This window comes from Choloepus didactylus, chromosome 23 (genome assembly GCF_015220235.1).
Source record: "Choloepus didactylus isolate mChoDid1 chromosome 23, mChoDid1.pri, whole genome shotgun sequence".
Taxonomy (NCBI): Eukaryota; Metazoa; Chordata; class Mammalia; order Pilosa; family Megalonychidae; genus Choloepus; species Choloepus didactylus.
The window spans coordinates 9,970,241-9,987,758 of record NC_051329.1 but is presented as its reverse complement, the minus strand read 5'-3'; the positions used below and the strand labels follow the sequence as shown (position 1 = coordinate 9,987,758).

Genomic DNA, 17,518 nt, shown 5'->3' with positions numbered 1-17,518 from the left:
CAGGTGCTTTTCCTATTCACCATGAACTCTTGAAAATAAAAGCTCATTATCTTGGTATGAGGCACTTTTCCCTCACATTTACATATATAAAACACCTAATACTGAATTATAAGCACTGTTTATGTCAGATCAGTCAGTACTGCCAGTCTATTTGGAAGCATTTTCTTACGATAAAAATACTAGGAGGCAGCATAAAGCAAAATTGCTGTATAATTAATCTTTATTTTTTCCTTGGATATAAAGGATGTCATGAAGCACAAATTGTTGGCTTCCAAGTATCATTTAAAATACTCCTATGTTTTAAAGCAATCTAGAAGTGGATGTTAAAAGCCAAAGGAAAATTTTCAATCAAGTGTTGACTTCCTAAATCTGCTAATTCCCCAGCAAGCTAAAAGGCTTTTCTGGGGGAGGCAACAATCAGAAACACCACCAAGAAAAGGGGAACTGTGGGAGCAATTCATTTGTGTTTGGCACAATGAAGGTTCGCTACTGATTTGTAACACTATGAATTTAACAACTCTTCAAAGCCAGAAAAAGGTTTGGACACGAGCAGCTTTTAAAGAAGCTTCTGCTGAGGAGTAGAACCTAACACTGAATTAAAAAACCTCTTAATAGTTGCTAAAGTACAGGCATTGCATCGTGGGACAGAGAACATCTTCTTGACCAAAACGGGGATGTGAAAGGAAATGAAATAAGCTTCAGTGGCAGAGAGATTCCAAAAGTCGCCGAGAGGTCACTGTGGTGGGCACTCTTATGCACAATTTAGACAACCCTTTTTAGGTTCTAAAGAATTGGGGTAGCTGGTGGTGGATACCTGAAACTATCAAACTACAACCCAGAACCCATGAATCTCAAAGACAATTGTATAAAAATGTAGCTTATGAGGGGTGACAATGGGATTGGGAAAGCCATAAGGACCACACTCCCCTTTGTCTAGTTTATGGATGGATGAGTAGAAAAATAGGGGAAGGAAACAAACAAACAGACAAAGGTACCCAGTGTTCTTTTTTACTTCAATTGCTCTTTTTCACTTTAATTATTATTCTTGTTATTTTTGTGTGTGTGCTAATGAAGGTGTGAGGGATTGATTTAGGTGATGAATGTACAACTATGTAATAGTACTGTGAACAATCGAATGTACGATTTGTTTTATATGACTGCGTGGTATGTGAATGTATCTCAATAAAATGAAGATTAAAAAAAAATAAAGTACAGGCATTGTTTAAGAAAATAAAATATAACCTGTCACTTGATTTATTAAAAAAAAAAGCACTGAGCTCCATTCAGGTATTTGGCTTTGTTCATTCATTCTTTGTTGATCTAACTTTATGAAAAAGGGATGGGGAATTATTGTTTTTTTTTTTTGTGTGTGTGTGTGTGTGTGCTCAAGTTTAGGCATCTATGAACAACAATATTCTCTGTCATAGCAAACTCATGATTTTGACAAAAAGATAAATGAAACAACAGCTGTTAAAACAATGTTTGAAATTTAAAGTGTAGGTCAACGCAAGATTTAGTTGTCTTTTTTAAACTTGTAAGCATCAGTGATGAAATTATTTCAATGGTGCCAGCCCCACTAGCCAAATACACATGATTGACAAGGTAACTTAGTGACAATATTTTCTTAGCCCTTTATGGAAATACATTTATCAAGAAATACGAATTTTAATCTTATCTGCTAGTTCTCATTAATTCTGTTTTAAATATTCTTGTAATTATATATTTGTATAATTTAATACTCATAATAAATCCAATATAATTCATTTAATTAAAAAGTGAAAAATTGGAACATTATTTCATAAAACCACTAGGATCTCAGACATTTTATATTAAGAATAGCTCATTGGGCAGAGACATAAATGGACATTTGCAAACTGTTGTTCATGGAGATAGTAATCATGAGTTGCAATGGGTGGAGGTAACCTAAGGGTACATTGACTGAGGAACAGAATGGTGAACTGTGGTGTGTGCATACAATGGAATATTGAGCAACTACGAGAAGGAGTGAAGCTGTGAAACACACTATGAGGTGAATGAATCCTGTACACGGTATTTGAGTGAAGTACATCAGAAATAAAGGCAAACACTATAATGCCTCACAATATGGACTAACTACAATGTGTAAACTCAGAACTGAATCTTAGAACATAGCCTAACATGGACATCATTATGGTAATAGTCCCTAGATTGTAAGCTCTTACAGCAGTCAACTCTATTCCTGAATTGTAATGCCTATCTCTAAACTTTGAGATGCTGATCCCTTAGTGTGTAACCTGATTGGTCTCTGCAACAATGCGTATCTCTGAGCCATCTGAAGCTCAGAGCTAGAGCTCGGCAAATATGAATGTCAGTATTAGTGCATAGGCAACTATAGAAAAAAAAGCTGAAAAACAGCCCAGACTTCAATTAGTGATATGAATGAAGCATATCTGGTTAAGTCTAGGGCAAACCGGGCCAAAGGGTAAAGGTTGAAACTGACTGTGTTTTAAAACTTCAACTTCCATGTGAGACCAAGGGAAGAGATGTCTATTTGGTGCAGGATCTATATTTTCTAAACAGTATAACTCTACAGTCAGTTTGTTCAAACACCACAATTACATGGAACTTTGAAAAGGAAGTGAGATACGGTAGGTTAGTATAGGTTAGAGTGAAATAGTGGCACATCCCAAAGTAATCTGGGCAGAGAATAAAAAATATATTTACAGCCTTCTCCCACCCCCACCCCGAGGAGCTGGGGGAAGGTGCAGAAATGTTGGACTTCCTCACCTGGACTGGTGTTGATGTTGTCACAAACACTGGGACTGGCGGTTTGATGTGCTGAGCCCTCTATTGTGGGACTTGCCCTTATGAAGCTCGTTACTGCAAAGGAGAGTCTAAACTTGCATATAATTGTGCCTAAGAGTCTCCCCCTGAGTACCTCTTTGTTGTTCAGATGTGGCCCTCTCTCTCTCTCTAACTGAGCCCCCTCGGCAGGTGAACTCACTGCTCTCCCCACTATGTGGGTGACTCCCAGGGGTGTAAATCTCCCTGGCAACACAGGATATGACTCCTGGGGATGAATCTGGACCTGGCATCGTAGGATTGAGAATATCTTCTTGACCAAAAAGGGGATGCAAAATGAGACAAAATACTTTCAGTGGCTGAGAGATTTCAAATGGAGTTGAGAGGTCACTCTGGTGGACATTCCTATGCACTATATAGATAAAACCTCTTAGGTTTTAATGTATTGGAATAGCTAGAAGTAAATATCTGAAACTACCAAACTCCAACCCAGTAGTCTGGACTCCTGAAGACAATTATATAATAATGTAGATTACAAGGGGTGACAGTGTGATTGTGAAAACCTTGTGGATCACACTCCCTTTATCTAGTGTATGGATGGATGAGTAGAAAAATGGGGATAAAAACTAAATGACAAACAGGGTGGGATGGGGGGGATGGTTTGGGTGTTCTTTTTTTACTTTTATTTTTTATTCTTATTCTGACTCTTTCTGATGTAATGAAAATGTTCAGAAATAGATGGTGGTGATGAATGCATAACTATATGATCATACTATGAACAGTTGATTGTATACCATGGATGACTGTATGGTATGTGAATATATTGCAATAAAACTGAACTAAAAAAAAAAAACAATAGCTCATTGGAAAATGCCTGTAATTCCAGTTTTAAGAAAATAACTGTTATAAATTAAGATTAATGCCCCATAGTTGTCATTCAAACTAAGAAAGTCAAACACATTAATGGTTTCAAAAAAAAAAACAACATTCACACCACTGTCCCATGAGATACCTCAATTTACCTCATCTCCCTTCAGAACTTCAGTGCCATCAAATTCACGAGTCTGATTTGTCTTCACTGATGATTCCCTCTCTAGGCTGGCTAGCTTCTCCTTTGCCTCCTGAAGTTCCTCAGCTTTGGCTTCTTTTTTACGAGAAATGATGGATGCCTAATTGGTCATTAAACAAGAATAAAATAAGTTATACAATCAATTTTCTATTATCTTATGAAATTATCTATATTTTAGATTTTTACCAACATTTATTTCAGTACCAGGATGGTTTCTCCTGACCAATACACCGTGTGTCATGAACTACCATCACCAGTTATATATTCAGTTTGAGCATACAATGTACATTGAGAATCTACCCACATATACCGAGTAAGACAAAAGCCCTGAAAATATAGGTGATATTGTCAGAGAAACAAAAATGAAATAATGATAATAATAATAAAGTTTTGTCAAGTAACACTCAAATGCTAATGAAAATACATTCTAGGTAAGTAAATAGAAGCTAATACTGAGTCTATTGTTTTTTGTATATTCATTCTTCTGTATTCTTTCATTGGAAGAAAACAAGAATGCCTTATTCTCAAAACTACAAACACAAATCTTATCGGAGTTCCACATCTACACTTTAAAAATGAAATGTTGAGGAAGACAGCCTATTAGGTGAGGCAGAACATACTTCTCCAAGAAAGTAACTAGAGACGGGCCAGAGGACTCCCAGGAACATGGTTTCCGGGTGTGACAGCATAGAGGTTCCCCCATAGGACGTAGAAGGGACCTCGACAAAAATACAAGAGAGATGGTGCCTTGTGGGACTGGGGTGAGTTTGTTCCGGTGGGGTCCACCCCTTGGGCCAGCAGCAGTGAGACCGTTGCTGGGCAAGGAAGTGAGCAATGGCTGCCACATCTATACACCTACTGTGCCGGTTTGAATGTATTATGTCCCCCAGAAAAAGCCATATTCTTTGGTGCAATCTTGTGGGGCAGACAGAATAGTGGGGATTAAGTTGGAATGTTTGGATTAGGTTGTTTGCATGGAGATGTGCCCCACCCAGCTGTGGGAGGTGACTCTGGTGGGATACTCCCATGGAGGTGTGGCCCCACCCATTCGGGGTGGGCCTTGATCAGTGGAGCCATATAAATGAGCTGGCTCAAGGAGAGGAAACGGAATGCAGCTGTGAGTGACGTTTTGAAGAAGAGCAAGCTTGCTAGAGAGGAATGTCCTGGGAGAAAGCCATTTTGAAACCAGAACTTTGGAGCAGACGCCAGCCACATGCCTTCCCAGCTGCCTTCCTAGCTGGCAGAGGTTTTTCAGACGCCATTTGCCATCCTCCAGTGAAGGTACCTGATTACTGATGTGTTACCTTGGACACTTTATGGCCTTAAGACTGTAACTGTATAGCCAAATAAACCCCCTTTTTATAAAAGCCAGTCCATCTCTGGTGTTTTGCATTCTGCAGCATTAGCAAACTAGAACACCTATCTTGGCAGTTGGCTGGGGAGGTGATCCTCCACAGCCAAATGGCCGGGAGGGAACCCAGGAGGCAGAATTTGCTCTCCCCCAATGTAAGTCTGGGGCTGTACCAGCAAGAGGCGGGGAAAGGAGAGGGCACCATACTGCAGATCAGGAGCCCCTCCTACACCCCAGACTTGCAGGCAAACCGGCAGGCAGGGAGTGGGGCACATTCCATCTGCACGGTGCCCTTGAGCAATTCCCGCCTAACTGCTCATCTTGCAGCCCCAGGGCCAGCAGTCCCCAAAGAAGATAACTGGTGCGCTGACTGGTTCCCCAGCTGGTTTGGACTCCACCCACCACACCAGAGAAGTTCAAGAAAGACCAGCTTGAAAGCGCCACCTGCTGGTACGATTGGGAAACTGCACTCCAGCAAGCTATAGCTCTCCCAAATTATATATAAAAGCTCAAATAATCCTGTTTCCCAAAATAATCTTATCAAGACAAGCAACTGCCCCGAAGCAAACAGAAAATCACAAAGTACTTGAAGAATCCAGAAATACGGAAAAGCCAAATGAACAAATTAAAAAGCCGGAAAAGACACAAAATTTGGAGCAATTAATTAAAGATGTATAAAAAAATCTCCAAGACAACTTCAACAAGATGGCTAAAGACATAAAGGAAATCAAGAAGACTCTAGAAGAGCATAAAGAATTTGAAAGAGTAAATTAAAAAATAGCAGACCTTATGAAAATAAAAGACACTGTAGATCAATTTAAAAATATACTAGAGACACACAATGGCAGATTTGAAGAAGCAGAAGAAACAATAGGTGAACTAGAAGACAAAGTAATCAAATGTGAATGCAAAAAAGAACAAATGGATTTCAGTAAAATCGTGGCCAACAGGAAGCAAACAAACAAGAATCATTGGTGTCCCAGAAGAAGAATAGAAAGGTAAAGGGCTAGGAAGAGTGTTTCAAGACATAGTTGGGAAAAAATTCCCACAAAGAAATTGAAAGTTAAAGGATGGAAAAAAAATATTCCATGTAAGCTACAGCCAAAAGAAAGCAGGAGTAGCAATACTAATTTCAGATAATATTGACTTTAAATCCAAGGATGTCATAAGAGACAAAGAAGGACACTATATACTAACAAAAGGAACAATTCATCAAGTAGAAATAACAATGATAAATGTTTATGCACCCAATTAAGGAGCTCCAAGGTATATGAGACAAATATTGGCAAAACTGAAGGAAGCAATAGATGTTTCCACAATAATTGTGGGAGACTCAATACAGCTCTTTCTCCTATAGATAGATCATCTAGACAGAAGACCAATAAAGAAACTGAGAATTTAAATAATGTGATAAATGAATTTGACTTACTGGAAATATATATAGAACATTACATCCCAAACTACTAGGATATACATTCTTCTCTAGTGCTCATGGAACTTTCTCTAGGATAGATCATATGCTGGGGCATAAAACAAGACTCAATAAACTTAAAAAGATATTCAAAACACATTCTCTGACCATAATGGAATACAACTAGAAGTTAATAACTATCAAAGAACCAGAATACTCACAAGTATCTGGAGGTTAAACAACACACTCCTAAACAATCAATGGGTTAAAGGAGAAATTACTAAGTATCCAGAGACAAATAAAACTGAGGACACAACATATCAAAATTTATGGGATGCACTGAAGTGGTAATGCATACATTAAACAGGAAGAGCTAAAATCAAAGAACTAACGGAACAACTGAAGAAGTTAGAAAATGATCAGCAAACTATCCTAAAGCAAGTAAAAGAAAAGAAATAACAAGGATTAAGGCAGAAATAAATAATATGGGAAAAAAAAAAAAAAAACAAGAGCAAATAAATAAACCCAAAAGTTGTTTCTTTGAGAAGATCAACAAGATTGACAAACCTTTAGCTAGACTGACAAAGTCAAAAAGAGAGAAGACTCAAATACACAAAATAATAAACAAAAATTACTATGGATCCTGAAGAAATAAAAAATATCATAACAGGATAGTATGAACAACTCCATGCCAATAAACTAGATAATTTAGAGGAAATAGATAATTTTCTGGAAACATATGAACAACCTAGATTGACTAAAGAAGAAATAAAAGAACTCAACAGACCAATTACAAGTAAATAGATCCAATCAGTTATCAAAAAGCTTCCTACAAATAAAAGCCCAGGCCCAGACGGCCTCATAGGGGAATTCTACCAAACTTCCCAGAAAGAACTGACACCATGCCTACTTAAACTCTTTCAAAAAATTGAAGAAAATGGAACACCACGTAACTCATTTTATGAAGCCAACATCGCACTAATACCAAAACCAGGAAAAGATGCTACAAGAAAGGAAAACTACAGGCCAATTTCTCTAATGAATATAGATGTAAAATTTTTAAACAAAATACTTGCAAATCGAATTCAAAGACATATTAAAAAAATTATACACCCTGACCAAGAGGGGTTCATCCCAAGCTTGCAAGGGTGGTTCAACATAAGAAAATCAATTAATGTAATAAAACACACTAACAAAACAGAAGGGAAAAATCAAATGATCACCTCAATAGATGCTGAGAAATCATTCCCCAAAATCCAGCATCCTTTTATGATAAAAACACTTCAAAAGGTAGGAATTAAAGGAAACTTCCTCAATATGATAAAGGGAATATATGAAAAACCCATAGCCAGTATAATTCTCAATGGTGAGAGACTGAAAGCTTTCCCTCCAAGATCAGGAAAGAGACAAGGATGCCTGTTGCCACCATTATTATTCAACATTGTGCTAGAAGTTCTAGCCAAAGCAATTCATCAAGAAAAAGAAACAAATGGCATCCACATTGAAAAGGAAGAAGGAAAACTTTCTTTATTTGCAGATAATATGATCTTATATTTTGAAAACCCTGAGAAATTGATGACACACCTACTTGAGCTAATAAATGCAGCAAAGTGGCAGGATATAAGTCAGTAATGTTTCTATACAGCAGAAATGACACAACTGAAGAGATGCTCAAGAAAAAGATTTCATTCTCAGTAGCAACTAAAAAAATTAAGTACCTAGAAATAAACTTAACCAAGGATGTAAAAGGGCACTTATACAGAAAATTATATAGCTCTATTAAAAGAAATAGAAGGCAACCTAAAGAAATGAAGAGATATTCCATGTTCATGGATGGGAAGGCTAAACATAGTTAAGATGTCAATTCTACCCAAACTGATCTACAGATTTAATGTAATTCCCATCAAAATTCCAACAATCTACTTTGCAGACCTGGAAAAGCTAGTCATCAAATTTATCTGGAAGGGAAAGATGCCTCAAATTGCTAAAAATACTCTAAAGAAGAAAAACAGTGAGAGGACTTACTCTGCCTGATTTTGAAACCTACTATAAAGCCACAGTAGTCAAAGCAGCATGGTATTGGCACAAAGACAGACATATCGAACAATGGAATTGAATTGAGAATTTGGAAATACACCCCCAGATCTATGGTCGACTGATTTTTGATAAGGCCCCCAAATCTATTTAATTGGGACACAACAGCCTTTTTTAATAAATGGGGCTGGGAGAATTGGATACCTATATCAAAAAGAATGAAAGAGGACCCCCTGCATCACACCCTATACAAAAATTAATTCAGCATGGATCAAAGATCTCAATATCAGAGACTCCACCTTTAAACTCTTAGAAGATAATGTAGGGAAACATCCTCAAGACCTAGTATTAGGAGGTCACTTCTTAGACCTTTCACCTAAAGCACAAGTGATGAAAGAAAAAATAGATAAATGGGAACTCCTCAGAATTAAAAGCTTCTGTACCTCAAAGGAATTTGTCAAAAAGGTGACAAAATAGCCAACTCAATGGGATAAAATATTTGGAAACTGTCTATCCGATAAGAGACTGATATCTTGTATATATAAAGAAATCTTACAACTCAATGACTCTAATACAAATAGCCCAATTATAAAATGGGCAAAAGACATGAAAAGACATTTCTCCGAAAAGGAAATAAAAACGGCTAAAAAACACATGAAAAAACATCATCTTCACTAATTATTAGGGAGATGCAAACCAAGACCACAATGAGGTATCATCACACCAATAAGAATGGCTGCCATCAGGCAAACACAAAACTACAAATGCTGGAGAGGATGTCGAGAAATTGGAATGCTTATTCATTGCTGGTGGGACTGTATAAAGGTTCAGCCACTCTGGAAGACAGTTCGATTGTTCATCAGAAAACTAGGTATTGAGTTATCCTACGATCCAGCAATTTCACTTCTCGGTATTTACCCAGAGGACCTGAAAGCAGTGACACGAACAGATATTTGCACTCCGATGTTCATAGCGGCATTGTTCACAATTGCCAAGAGATGGAAGCAACCTAAACACACTACACCAGATGAATGGATACATAAACTGTGGTACACACATACGATGGAATACTACACAGCAGTGAGAAAGAATGAGGTTTTGAAGCATATGACAGTATGGATGAATCCTGAGATGCGGTCGCAGCTAGGGGCGGGCACCCACGGAACCCTCTGCGCTCAGGGTTGCTTGAGGGGTACCGGCGGCAGCTCTTCCCAGAGGCGAAGGTGTGGCGGGGGACTTGGCCGAGTCCCCGGCGGAGGCGTGCAAGGTGTGGAGGGTGGCGAGAGAGGGACGCGAGACACTCTCCTTTCGAGGGCAGAAGAACCAAGGCGTTTATTCAGGGGTGATCACAAGTTATATAGGGTGGCAAGAGGGCGGGGTCGGAGTTAGGGGTGTGGAGTCCTTACATGGCAATGCTGAGGGGATAAAGGCTAGGATTGGTTCTGAGAGGGCACGGAGGTCGTTTGAAAAGGGGCGGGAGTTGCTCTGGCAACGGTGTATGCGCACTGGCGGTGGCGGGAGTTGCTCTGGCAACGGGGAGTGTGCGGGCAAGATAAGGGGGGGCGGTTTTCTCTGGCAAGCTTCCTCTAACGGTTGTATTTTGGGTGAGGGAGATGGGGCCTGTGGCCGGCTCCACTTTCTCAGGCCCAGGGGGCTGTGGAGGGTATTACTGCCCATGCCCACTACCCTCCCCAGGGGCTGGCCAGGTTCCCTGGGGGGGGGCTGTGGAGAGCGCTACTGCCCATGCTCATCGCCTCCCCCAGGGGCTGACCAGGTTCCCTGGCCCCGGCCCGCCAAGTTGGAACTCAGCACCAGCAACCCGCACTGAGACATAATGTTGAGTGAAATAAGCCAGATACAAAAGGAGAGATATTGTATGGTACCACTAATGTGAACTCTGCAAAAAACATATAACGAGGGTCTTATATTGTAGAATACAGGGGACCTAGAGACAGGCAGCAACTAGTGAAGGGGGAATGATAATCTAATAAGAATAGATAAGATATTGAGGGTAATCGTAATGATACGGGAACGTTTAAGAATGACTATGGTTCATTAATTTCCTTAATTTGGTAGGAGCATACTGGAATCAATGTAGTTATTTTAGGATATTTGTTTTGTTTGAAATGGGTTTTTTTTTTAAGTTTTTGATAAATTTTTTTAAAAAGTGATGATAATATGAGATATGAATGGATTATCGTGGACATAACATATGCCATGTGAACTTAGGAACCCCCTACTTTCTAAGTTAAGCCCTCTGTGAGGCTTGCTCAGGTGAAACTTATGGTTGTAAAGGGAAGACTAAGCCCACCTATAATTATGCCTAGGAATCACCCAGAGAACCTCGTTTGTTAATCAAATGTGGACTTTCTCTCTCTAAGCCTAACTCAGCAAATAAATTCATCACCCTTCCTCTGACGTGGAACAGGACCCCACAGATGAGTGAATCTTCCTAGCAACGTGGAACATGGATTCCAGGAATGAGCCTGACCCTGACATCAAGGGGCTGAGAATGCCTTTTTGAACAGAAGGCGGAAAAGAAAAGACAACAAAATAAGGTTTCAGTGGCTAAGAGAATTCAGAGTCAAGAGGCTGTCCTGGAGGTTACTCCCATGCAAGCTTCACCTAGATATGCCAGATGGCCACAATATAATAAGCCCAAGTCAATAGTAGCCCGAAAACCTTAAAGAATACCTGAATCCCTATCTGAGGCTTTATAAAAGTTTCACTCACTAAGTTTATTCTTCCAGAAACTTAAATCCTCCAGAGTACTCCTATGCCAACTAAGTTCCAAAACCCAGAGGAAATAGCCTCTTCAAGAAAATCAACCAGATGTGTCCCCTTTTCACATAAAATCAATGCCCCTTTTCAATATGAACAAGTTAATGTGGTCACTGCCTAGACATCCCTGAAGATCGAGGAAGTGATTAAACTAGAGGAAGGGGAAGCAACAGACAAGATGGAATTTAACAAAGGATTATGAATACTGAATCTCTATATAATTTTTTTTCTTAGTTGCTAGGATATTAGACTAGGTAGAAGGAGAAGAATTGAAATGATGGCACTGTAACCCATAGCATCCTTTGAAATTTGTTCTATAGCTAGCTACTTGTTAAATTGTAATCTGAAAGCTATTATCTTTTTGTATATATGTTTTATTTCACAATAGGGAAATAACTGAAATTCTGGTACTGTAACTCATAACAACTTTGGAAATTTCCTATATAACTACTTGGCATATCTTTTTACTTTGAAAGATATTATCTTTTTGTATATATGTTGTATTTTGCAATAAGGAAATAACTGAAACTGTGGAACTGTAACCCATAGCATCCTTTGAAATTTGTTCTATAGCTACTTGTTAAATTCCATTTGGAAAGTTATGACTTCTATGTATATATGTTATATTCTACAATAAAAAATATGATTAAAAAAATGAAATGTTAAAACATCTATTGTATTTGGAGCATTCCGATAAACGAAATGCAGGTTCAAAACCAAACATCCTACACACCAGAACTATGCAAATATTCACAGAAGCCAAATAGCTGTTTGAAGCCATGAATGTAGCATTTTATATTCGCTAAGTGCTCTTGAGGGATTTGCTTAAATGAACATGGCCCACTGTAATAATTAACAACGTTAAGTCAAAATGTCTTCTTGAATGAAACAGTGTAAATATTTTCTTCAAACAAATTTGACAGGAGACAGGGAAACCCTTTAAAAATTCTACTGTCCTTCCAGGTTTTAAAAAAAGGAAAGATGGTTGATAAAAGAATGTTTCTCTCAAAGTATTTGGGTCAAAAAACTGAAGGAATGACAGAGTATGAATACTTTCTAGTAAATGATGGGGTAGCGTATCCTACCTTAGCATGATTAAATAAATATAAGCCTTAGCCCAAAAGCCAACATCTTTTTAAAAAAAATTTGTGGTAACATACATATACTTCAAAATTTCTTTTTAACCTCTTTCAATGTACAATTCAGTGGTATTAATTACATTCACAATGTTGTGCTATGACCGTCATCATCCATTAGTGAAACTTTTGTCATCACCTCAAAGAAAAACTGTGTACCCTTTTAGCAACAACTCCCCATTAACTTCCTACCCTTTGATAAACTGCAATCTTCTTCCTTTCTCTGTAAATTTGCATATTCTAGATATTTCATATAAGTGAAATCATACAGTATTTGCCCTTTTGTGTCTGTCTGTCACTTCACTTAATGTGATGTCTTCAAGGTTCATCCATGTAATAGCATGTATCAGAATTTCATTCCTTTTTATAGCTGAATATTAGTCAATTGTATGGATATACCACATTTCATTTATCCATTTTCTGTTGATGGACATTTGGGCTGTTTCCACCTTTTGGTTGTTGTGAATAATGCTGCTATGAGCATTCGTGTACAAATACACATTCCAGTCCCTGTTTTCAATCCTTTGGGGGGTACACACCTAGAAGTGGGACCTTCAGGTTACATAGAAATTCTGTTTTACTTTCTGAGGAACCAACAAACTGCTTTTCTACAGTGGCTGCACCACTTTACATTACCACCAACTATGTACAAGGGTTTCAATTTTTCCACACCTTCACCAATACTTGCTATTTTTTTTTTAAATTAATAACCATCCTAGTGCATGTGAAGTGCCATCTCATTTTGGTTTTGACTTACATTTTCCTGATTACTAATGATGCCGAGCCTCTTTCCATGTGCCTTTAGGCCATCTGTATATATTCCTCGAAAAATGTCTATTCAACTCCTTTGCCTACTTTTTAATTGGGTTGTTTGTCTTTTTGTTGTTAAGTTGGAACAGTTCTTGATATATTCTGGATAGTAAACCTTTATCAGATACATGATTTGCAACGATTTTCTCCTATTCTATAGTTTGTCTTTTCACTTTATTGATAATGATCTTTGATGCACTAAAGTTTTTAATTTTGACAAAGTCCATTTTATTTATTGTTTCTTCTGCTGCTTGTGTTTTTGGTGTGATATCTGAGAAATCACTGTCAAACCCAAGGAACTGAAGGTTTTCCCCTATGTTTTCTTTTAAAAGTTTTATAGTTTTAGTTCTTATGTTTAGGCCCTTGACTCGTTTTGAGTTAACTTTTGTATGTAGTGTGAGTTAAGTATCCAACTACATTATTCTTTTTATTTCTTTTATTAGAGAAGTTGTGGGTTTATAAAACACTCATTGCATAAAATACAGGATTCCCATACACCTCCCCACCACTGATACTCTGCACTGGTGTGGAACATTTGTTACAATTGATGATGGCACATCTTTACCAACAATATTCTTTTGCATGTGGTTATCTATTTTTTTAGCACCATTTACTGAAGAGACTATTCTTTCTCCATTTAATGTACTTGGCATCCTTGTCAAAAGTCTGTTGGCCAGAGACGTGTGGCCAAAAGTCAGCATCTTACTTAACTGAGAAACATGAGGGCATTTTCCATTAAGTCAGGAATAAGATAAGAATGCCCATAACCTCCACTATAACACAATAGTGCGATGAAGGTATTAGGTAATGCCGTCAGACAAGAGAAAGCAATTAGAAGCATAAGAATTTGAAAGGAAAATTTGGAATTTACAGATGATATTATCAAAAATTTAAAAAAAAAAAGAACCAATCAAAAAACTACAGCAAACAAATCAATAGCTTTCCTAGACAAACAAAATCAGTTAGAGGAAAGAAAAAACCTCATTTATAAGAGCAAAAAAAGAAAACAAAATACATAAGCATAAATTTAACAAGTCCCAAATCTTTATGAGGAAAACCATTAAACACTCCTGGAAACACAAAAGCAAACTTGTACAAATGGAAAGACATACCATGTTCTTAGATAGCAAGCTTCAACATCATAAAGATGTAAGTTTTGAATTAATTTACAAAAATAATGTAATCCCAATAATAAAAAAATTATCAGTTTCTTTTTCCTAGAGCTAGGAAAGCTGATAATAAAGTTTATTTGGAAGAACATACAAGCATGAATAGTTAGGAAAACTCCACAAAGTAAAGTAGTTCAGGGTGGAAGTGGTCAGTTTTACTGGATATTAGAACTTGATTATAAAGCTCCTATAAATAATACAGTTGATATAGGCATATGAATAGGCAAATAGGCCAATGGAACAGAACAAGAAGTCCAGAAATAAATCCAACAGCATTTAGAAATTTAGAATAAAATAAAGCAAAATCTCAGATCAGTACGGGGAAATGATATTGGGACAGTTGGATAGCCATGTGAAAAAAGATATGCTGTATACCATACATGTAATCCACCAGAAAAAAATCTAAATGATTTAAAGATTTAAATATAAAAAATTGAATTATGTAAGTCAAAAAAGAAAACTTGAGTAAATTTCTCTATAGCCAAAAAGTGGAGAAAACATACCTAACTATGACTCAATCTGGAAGCAGTAAGAGAAAGGATTGATAAATTTTATTTCATAAAAATGAAGAATTTTTCCAAGGCAAAAATGACACCATAAGCAAATTAAAAAGACAAATCATAAACTGGGAATAAAATATTACAACTTTTAAGCTAGGCAAAGAGTAAATATTCATAATATATAAAGATTTTCTAAAAATAGAAAAGAAGCCAACGATCCTATAGAAGAGTATACATATATGAAGGAACAATTCACAGAAAAGGAAATTAAAACGGCTGTTCATACTCATATGAAAAGATACTCAACCCTGTTTATAACTAGATATCATGTATCACTTCTCATCTTTGAGGATGGCAAAAATCTAAAAGTTCAACAACATACTGTATTGGTGAGGCTGTGAAAAAACAGGGACTCTCATATCGAAGGTGGGTATGTAAAATGGTACAACTCCTATGGAGAGGAATTTGGCAAAAATCTAGCAAAATTACATATACATTTATCCTTTGACATGGCAATCTTATTTCTAGGAACCTATCTCAAAGATACATTGGCAAAAATATGCAAAGATGTATGTGTAAGTTTATTCACTCAAGCATTATTTGTAAGAGAAGGAATGGCAACAATCCAAATGTCCATCAACTGGAGACTGGTTGAATAAACTGTAGCAAACCCACTAAATGGATTAGACCATGTGGCTGTAAAAAAGAAATGTGTTGACTAGGACGTGGAGAAATCAGAACTCTCATATACTGTTGGAGGGAATGTAAAATGGTGCAAGTGCTTTGGAAAGAAGACTGGCAGTTTCTCAAAATTCTAAACATAGAGTTACCACATATGATTCAGAAATTCCACTCCTAGATATATCAAGAGAAATGAAGGCATATGTCATCACAAAACCTGTACACAAATGTTCATAACAGCATTACTCATAATAGCCCAAAAGTAGAAACAACTGTCAATTGATGAATGGATGAACAAAATGTATGGTATACAGCCACATTTTACTGTTTAAGCAATAAAAAGAAATGAAGTACTGATACATGCTAAGACATGGATGAATACTAAAAACATTATGCTAAGAGAAAGAAGTCAGTCACAAAGAACCATATAGTGTATGACTCCATTTATGTGAAATGTCCAGAAAAGGCAAATGCATAGAGATAGAAAGTAGACTGGTGACTGCTGAGGGCTGGAAGTTTGGGGAAAATGGGGAGTGACCGCTAATGGGTATGGGGATTCTTTTTGGGATAATGAAGATGTTCTAAAATTCAATGTGGTGATAATTGTACAACTGTATTAATACACTAAAAACCACTGAATTGTACAAGTTAAGTGGGGGTATTGTATAGTATGTGAATTATTTAATCTCAATAAAGTTATAAAAAAGGAATAATGATTATTCTGTGGAGCGATCTCTAGCATATAGTAAGCGAAAAAAGGCAAAGAGAAGAAAAGAATGTATGATATGCTCTTATTTCTCTAAGGAAGATATATGAGTATATATTTATATGTGTGTGCATGTATATATATATAATATCTTATTTTTAATGGAAAAATAAATGCAAAAATTAAAAAAAAATTGTTACCTATGGGCAAAAGAAAGAATAGAGTGGAGTGTATAGGTAGAGACACTAGAAACTTCTTTAAATATGCCTATTTTATAGATTTGACTTTAGAGCCATGTAAATATTTTATTTTTTCCTAAATAAAAATGTATTTGGACAAGTCAACATATAAAAGTTACAGGCATAATGCAATTTTTAGCAAAATCCCATTCTAAAATATATATGAAAAAGCAAAGGATCTAGAATACCTAAAGAAATAATTTTTTGAAGTTAGTTTTTCTTCATATTTTTTTTACTGTAGAATATAACATACATACATAGAAGTGATAACTCTTCAAGAGAAATTTAACAAGCAGTAAGCAAATTTCAAAGAATATCATCGGTCATAGGTCCACAGTTTCAGTTACTTCCCTATTGTGGAATATAACATATATGCAAAAAGGTAATGTTTTTCAAAGTATAATTTAACAAGTAATAATACAGGAAATTTCCAAAGTTCTTATGAGTTATGAGTACCATAGTTTCAGTTATTTCCTTATTGTGAAATATAACACATATATAAAAAGGTGATAGCTTTCAAATTACAATTTAACAAGTAGCTATAGAACAAATTTCAAAGGATGCTATGGGTTACAGTGCCACCACTTACTTTCTTTCCTTCTAGCTATTCTAATACCCTAGCAACTGAGAAAAAAATTCTATAGAGATTCAGTATTCATATTCCTTTGTTAAATTCCATCTTGTCTGTTGCTACCCCTTCCTCTAGTTTGATCGCTTTCCTGATCTTCAGGGATTTCTAGGCAGTGACCACCCAAACTTGTTCATGTTGAAAAGGGGTGTCAACATTATGAGAAAAGGGGATACTTTTCCCATATCTGAAACTCTATCTGAGACTCTATAAAAGTTTTAC

General features: G+C 36.7%; 1 protein-coding gene across 6 annotated transcripts in view; it reads right to left on the bottom strand.

Annotated features, from left to right (window-relative positions):
• The window catches only part of IFT81 (intraflagellar transport 81), a 112,667-nt gene that overhangs the window by 70,554 nt on the left and 24,595 nt on the right, over window positions 1–17,518 (bottom strand). For all 6 annotated transcript variants that reach the window (XR_005214047.1, XM_037817254.1, XM_037817250.1 and 3 more), the window contains exon 11: window positions 3,804–3,950. Coding sequence is in view for 5 of the 6 variants with exons in the window: in XM_037817254.1 (XP_037673182.1) it covers window positions 3,804–3,950 (147 nt within the window). In the remaining variant the exon portion in view is untranslated. The remainder of the gene's footprint in view (window positions 1–3,803; window positions 3,951–17,518) is intronic.